Below are 6300 nucleotides of genomic sequence, written 5' to 3'. Positions count from 1 at the left end.
AGCCCAGGGCTACGCACCCCAGTGCTCATCCACGTGCCCCTGCAGACACACAACTTCCTGTCAGGACAAAACGCATGACTGGGCTGTACTATTTCTAGGCTTATTACACCTGCCACAATTTCCCCTGCAAGGTTTGCATGCCGTCACAGATCAGGGTTGAAAGGGTTCTTTTCCACCGCACTGTGGGGGAGAGGGGCAGGGAGCGTCCCTTCAGATGCATCTTGCCTCAGTGCCTTCCTGGAGCTCTCATGCTCCCCCAGGAGAGCCAGGAGCTGGTGAGATGAGCCTGGGCTGATCCCATGTGGCCTCCTGGCTTCCCTCAAGACTCAACCCCAGCCCTCAGGTACCCCCTGCCTGGTCTGTCCCTGGGGAAGGCAGGTCTGTGGCTGCTGGAGCCAATGGCAGGGCCAGGGCCCCATGTCCAGCCGTGCTTGGCCACCCCCACCTGCAGCTGCTCGCTCGAGGCAACTTCTGCTTCTGGCTCACAACCCAGCATTTCTCGCACCAGCCCCAGAGCCCTGCACAACAGAGCTCTCTGTGCCAGGAGCCGCTCCCTGCCCTGCTGCCAGGATGGCTGAGAGCTTGATGTATGCTGAACTGCAGGTCACCAAGCCCTCCCCGGGACGAAGCACGAGCCCCTGGGTGCAGGGGACAGGTAGGAGTTGGGGGCAGAGGCAGGGTGCGGGCAGGCGGTGTGGACCCCGGAGAGTTGCAACCCCAGGGACCAGAAGCAAAGCAGGGCAGGGGGAAGGGGCTGCTTAGCATCAGGGAAGAGCAGGGCTGGCAGGGCCTTCATGAGGTCCCATCTAATCCAGTCCCCTGCTCCAGGCAGGATCAGCCCTGTGCAAACCACCCTAGATTCGTGTCTCTCTGGCCTGGTCCTGGCACTGAACAATCAACCTGGCTGCATGGTGACTGGGTCCCCAGCCCGCAGCACTGAACCTGCCAGAGGCGAAGCCAGGGAGCGAGGGCTAGGCATTAAAAATCCCTTCCTCGCCTCATGTAGCCATCAGCAAAACCCCAAAGCCTGGGGCAGCCACAACCCAACTCTACCCTGCAGCCTGGGTGCAGGAAGGAGAGCCACCCCTCAGCCCTCGCACGGGACAGCCCCTCCATCACCTGCCCACTCACTGTTACAGCCAGAGCTGCCTGTCTGTACCCTCATGCACTTATCTCAGCAGCTTTCATCCCTTACATCCATGCCAGGTCTGGAGATCAGCTTCATTCTCCTGATGCTGGATGTGGTCTAGAATCAGGAGCAGGTGTGTTGGAGGACTGAGGTCTGTGCGGGGCCAGGACAGAGGTCACCCTGGATAGTACCATGTGCCAGAAGCTCCGTAGCAGCAGCAGGATTTGTCCCAGAGTCACTCACCGGGGCATCCAGGGCAGAAAACAGCCGTTGTAAGGGGATGGACATCCCCAGGCTGAGCCTTCACTGCACCCACCAGGCCCCAGTTCCTTCCTGTGGGGCTGACACTTCCCCTTCTCACTCTCACTTTGCTCATGGTTTATTTCTGGCCAATTTCCATTCAGTAGAATTACCCTGTGGCCCCAGGGGAGGGGAGCAGGAGCCAGGGGCTGCACACACACGCGGACAAGGCTCCCTCAGGACAGAGCCCAGCCCAGGCACAGGGGCAGGGAGGAAGAAGCAGTTCCTTGACCCCCCACCCCCCACCCTGACCAGCTCCTGTGTCTGCAGCCCCGCACCAGGCTGATGGCACCTATGACAACTTCCAGCAGGGCCCAGTGGGCGAGGGGCCAGCCAGGCACAGAGCCCGGCAGCGCAGAGGTGAGTGTCACACATCCCCCAGAAATGCGGGGGATGTGGGGGCGATAACTGCAGCGTGGCAGAGCCCTCAATGCCTCGGCTTGGAGCAAGCCCCTCTGCAGGACCGTGCATCCAGGCACCCCACCTGTCAGCCCCTGCCCCCCACAGGAGCCCTTGGCCCTGGCTGGGAGTGGGGAGCAGGGCTTAAATGTGGGGGCTTCAGGCCTGGTGCCCCCTGCCTGGTGTGAGGGCTGCAGGGGTGGTGGGTTTGGGAGCCAGTCCCACGGTGCCTCCTCTCTTGCAGAGCGCCGGTGGAGAGGACGGGCCCTGCCCCTGATCCTGCTGGCAGCCTGTCTGGTCCTGCTGATCACCACCATCACCCTGGGGGTCTGCTGTGAGTAGGGAGTCCTGCCAGGCTGGAAGGGAGTGTGGGTGGGAGGGAGATGGGCAGGGGTGAGGGAAGCATGGGGGATGCAGGGAAGCCTTGTCTTTGTGTCCATGCCCATGTCCTGGTGCTGCCTTGGAAGGCTCCCACCAGCTGCACCAGGTGGGAGGTGTGAGCACCGGTGGGTCTTGCCCCTGCTGCAGCCACAGAGCCCAGCCGGGGGTGCCAGGCCCTGCCCCTGGCACTGACGGCCCCATGCATGCAGACTGGCAGCAGGGGCAGCGGCTGCAGCAGACATCCCGTGCCCACATCGTCGAGCGCGATGGCCTGTGGCAGCAGGTCGATGTCCGGGAGCAGCGGCTGAGGCAGGTGGGTGCAGTGCTGGGGAAAACCCAGGAGGAGCTGGCACAGACCCGAGTGGAGCTGGGACAGGCACGGCAAGAGGGGAACCGCAGCCAGGAGGATCTGCACAGGCGGGACGTGGAGCTGCAGGACACCAGAGTGCAGCTGAAGGAGACCAAGGCAGCACTGGAGCAGGCGCAGGAGCATTCCTGGGACCTGCAGCAGCAGCTGGACGAAGCTGCCATAACCCAGGCCAGAGCATGGACCTGCCAGGTCACAGGTAGCCCAGGGTGGGGCAGAGCCAGGGAGATGGCACTGGCCATGGGAGCAGGGCAGGGAGTGGAGGGCAGTGCTCAGCTTCATGCACCAGTCCTGGTGTGATGGAGGGGCTGAGCCCCTGGCCATGGGGGTGCTGGAGGAAATGCTTAGGGGGCTTAGGCACTGGGGATGGAACAATTCCCAGAGACCTTGGGGATCCCAGCCCAGGCTGCTGGGGGGACAGGTGTGAGGGGGCTGCTGGGCTGCCAGCCAGTGGGGGAGTTGGGCAGGGCAGGGGCACCTAGGATTGCACAGATCCAGGCTTAAAGCCAAGCCCTGACCTCAAAGCCAGGCCTGCCTGGCCCCTGCACCTGAGACCCACTTGCCCAGTGCTGAGCAGGCCCCAGGCCCAGGTGGGTGGGAGGGAGACCTGGGAGTGGGGGCAAAGGGCAGAGGCATGGGTATGAGTGGCTGCCTCTGCCCAGACTGCTGCCCGGAGGCCTGGGTGCTGCACCACGGGAAGTGCCTGTATGTCACCAAGGAGGAGAAGACCTGGTGGGACAGCAAACGCGAGTGTGAAGACCAATTCTCTCAGCTCCTCGTCTCCTGGGAGTGGGAACGCACAACCATGCCGGTATGGGACCATGGGGCCCTGGGGCTCTGGGGATGCAGTGGAAAGGTGGTGCCTGGTGGAGGTGGAGATTGAAAACCTGCCTGGGATTGAGATGCTGGGGGCAAGGCAGGGCAGAGCAGCCCCCCCAGAGGCATTTCACTAGGACTGGGCACAGCCAAAGTGTGCAGAGGGGGCGGTGCTGCACTGCCTACCAGGTTGACCCATCTGTGCCACCTCTGGCCCCCGGCTCTAGTGGGTCCTGCAAAGGGTTGGGGCTGGGAGCAGCTGGAGTGGATGCAGGTGCCCTTGATGTGTGCAGCTGCTCAGGGGAAGGTGTGGGAGCTGGGGGGCGGCAGTGCCACCAAAGGCCCTGCTCCATCCTTCCCCAGTCCTATTCTGCTGCCCATCCATGGGGAGGTCCCATGGCCCCAGCTGCCCCCTGTCCTCTGGCTCTGGCCTAAGCCTGGGGCTGTATCAGAGCAGTCCTTTTCTCCCCAGAGCTTCCTCACCAACACGGACACCTCGTTCTGGATCGGGCTCCGGCAAGACCAGGGCCAGTGGACTTGGATCGATGGGACTTCTTCCAAAGAGTGAGCAGCACTTTGGTTCCTCAACCCGGGAGTCCCGTTTAGCTCCTGTCATGGCCCCTGCACAAGAATGTGCCACGGGAGCAGGGGACTCTGGGCAGAGTCTGCCCTCGGTGGGAGGAGAGGTGCTGTTAGGGTCGGCACCCCCTGGGCAGGGATGATCTAGGTGTAGCGATGTCTGTGCTCTGCTATGGGGATTTCCCAGGTTTCTGGGCTGTGCTGGTAGACCCCCACCTCCTTCCTGCTCCACGTGTTAGGGAGTTTTGAAGCCTCCTGCATTAGGCTCAGACTAATGCTATTAGATGATGGATTTGTCTGTCTGGGAAAATTTGGACACGGCTATTCCTGCCTTGGGGAGGGCTTGTACTAGCTGTGACCTCTGCAGGTCCCTTGCATCCCCATGGCTCTGGTATTTTGATGAGGACCCTTGATCCCAGGTTATGATGGTGCAGGGTAGAGGGTGCTGAGGGCAGGGCTCTGAGTGGAGCAGAGAAGTGGAACCAGAGCTGGGGCAGGGACGAGGCGTGGATGAGCCAAGGCTGAGAAATCAGCAGATGTTTAGGATGGAGCTGCCAGAGGCTTTGTGGTCTGGAAAGCCAGGCTGCAGGGAGAGGCTGAAGAGGGTCTGGTCACGGAGGGGAGGGAAGCATGAGGCACTGACCACAGCTCTCTGACAGCAGACCTCGCTGGCCTGGTTAGCAAGTCGGGGGCTGGAGGCTGCTTCTACGTGATGTCAGGCAGGGATTGAATGAACACTGGGACCCTGCTGGAGGGTGTGGGGGAGTCTCCTGACAGGGGTCAGGGTGTCTGGGGGAAAGGAAGCTGGGAACAATGATCAGCGCTTGGGGAACGAAGAAAAGTGTACCGGGGTGCTGCGGCAGGGCCCTTGGCACTTCACTGATGCGTGTCTCCGTTCCAGGCCAAGGACCTTTGGGCGGCGGCAGGATTGTGGAGCAATGAAAGGGGGAAACATAGAGACCGCCCATTGCTCTTCCTTTTATACCAAGCGCCTTGCAGTCTGCGAGAAGCCAGCTGAGCCTGACATGCCCCCACGTCTGTTTCCATTCGGCCCCTGGGGAATGAAGATGGGCCCCTTCAACTGAGGCCAGGATGCTTCTCCAGAGCCCCCTGGAAATCCCAAGCCCAGGACTGCAGAGGGCTCTGGGTGAGGCTTCATCACAGCCCAGCAGAGCATTGCCAGCCTCTCCTGCGTCTGACCCTAACATGGCTGTTGATGCAGCCCAGGACTGTGGTTACCCTTTCTGCATCGCCTCATATGGCAGATGCACTGGGTCCATGCTGCACCAAAGCCCCAGGTTCCTCTCCATAGTGCTGCCCCCAGGCATGTCTTTCTCGCTCCATGCCTCTGTTCATGATCCTTCCTCCCGAGGGCAGTGCCGTACACTTGTCCACATTGAACTGGATCTTGTCAGCTACAGCCCGGCTTTCCAGTCTGTCGAAATCTGTCTGCCTTACAATGCTCAGAGCCCTTCCCAGTGTTGTGTGGTCCATAACTTGCTCCAGAAGCTTTCTGTGCCAGCATCCAGACCATGAATGGACACATCGAGCAGCCCCAGGCCCAGGACCAATGCCTGACAGACTCCATGCAAAGCCTCCTGCTGTCTGGAGCCAGTCAGAATGACCGACCCCTTTCCTGGCAGCGATGGAGCCAGCTGTCTGCCCCCGTGTAGTATCTTTGTCCACTTGTTTAATGAGGAGGTTGTATGGGGCTGTAACAGGGTTCCTCTCCAGTGGCAGCCATAGTGCCCTGAAGGGCTCCCAGCCCTTATCCACTTGGCTTTGTTTGGACACTTGCTGCTTTAATTACCGACCATGACTGGATGTACCTATCTTTTAGATAAAGGGAGGCTGACCCAGGGCTTCCTGAGCCTGATCTTCCTACCATGACCACATGTGTCCATACTCATTGTCTTCAGGGCCAATTGGGTGGCTCCAACCTTCCATTTACACAAAGCCCATGCCTCAAAGATGATAATCCTTTGTGTTGACAAGCCCCTTCCTGGGCAATGGGCTCTCATCCCAAGTCCTTGACCTTCTTGGGCTACAAGTGCCTTGGTCCCCATGGTCCCCAGCTGAGAGCCCCAGTCTTTGGTCCCTCTCTCCTAGGCCAGTTGAGACTCCTGGTCTCCCAGGGCCCTGCCAGTCTCCTGCTGTGTCCCTCCTCAGCCTTTGCCACCTCTCTGGGCCCTGGGCCCACGCCTGGGCCAGTGAGACCTTCAGGATTCATGGCTCTGCTGACACTCACCCCTCTCTGGGATCCTTTGGCCTCACACACTTTGCCCTCTGGACCCCTGGCCCCAGGCTCTGCCCTATTACCAGGCTCTGG

At 60.9% G+C, this 6300-nt stretch overlaps 1 protein-coding gene across 3 annotated transcripts; it reads left to right on the top strand.

The window, feature by feature from the left end:
* Positions 1 to 506: 506 nt before the first annotated feature.
* On the top strand, positions 507 to 6061 carry LOC112548666 (B-cell differentiation antigen CD72-like). 3 transcript variants are annotated; one of them, XM_025195071.1, is made up of 7 exons: positions 507 to 655; positions 1685 to 1789; positions 2073 to 2162; positions 2419 to 2775; positions 3239 to 3387; positions 3865 to 3956; positions 4873 to 6061. In XM_025195071.1, exons 1-7 carry the CDS (start codon positions 571 to 573, stop codon positions 5054 to 5056), a joined length of 1062 nt encoding a protein of 353 aa, XP_025050856.1. In that variant the 5' UTR covers positions 507 to 570; the 3' UTR covers positions 5057 to 6061. The 3 variants fall into 3 exon arrangements, with proteins under 3 accessions (XP_025050856.1, XP_025050857.1, XP_025050858.1); XM_025195072.1 differs by having other exon boundaries at positions 1700 to 1789; positions 4873 to 6060; XM_025195073.1 differs by lacking the exon at positions 4873 to 6061 and having other exon boundaries at positions 3865 to 3960.
* The last annotated feature ends 239 nt before the right edge of the window (positions 6062 to 6300 follow it).

Source organism: Alligator sinensis, unplaced genomic scaffold (genome assembly GCF_000455745.1).
Source record: "Alligator sinensis unplaced genomic scaffold, ASM45574v1 scaffold595_1, whole genome shotgun sequence".
Classification (NCBI taxonomy): Eukaryota; Metazoa; Chordata; order Crocodylia; family Alligatoridae; genus Alligator; species Alligator sinensis.
Note: the sequence above shows the minus strand (reverse complement) of the source record. Positions and strands in the feature narration are given on the sequence as shown.

Coding starts and splice junctions, on each gene's coding strand:
- LOC112548666 (XM_025195071.1), top strand. CDS start 571: ATGGCTGAGAGCTTGATGTATGCTGAACTGCAGGTCACCAAGCCCTCC. Junction 656..1,684: donor CCCCTGGGTGCAGGGGACAG/GTAGGAGTTGGG, acceptor CACCCTGACCAG/CTCCTGTGTCTGCAGCCCCG. Junction 3,388..3,864: donor GGGAACGCACAACCATGCCG/GTATGGGACCAT, acceptor TTTTCTCCCCAG/AGCTTCCTCACCAACACGGA.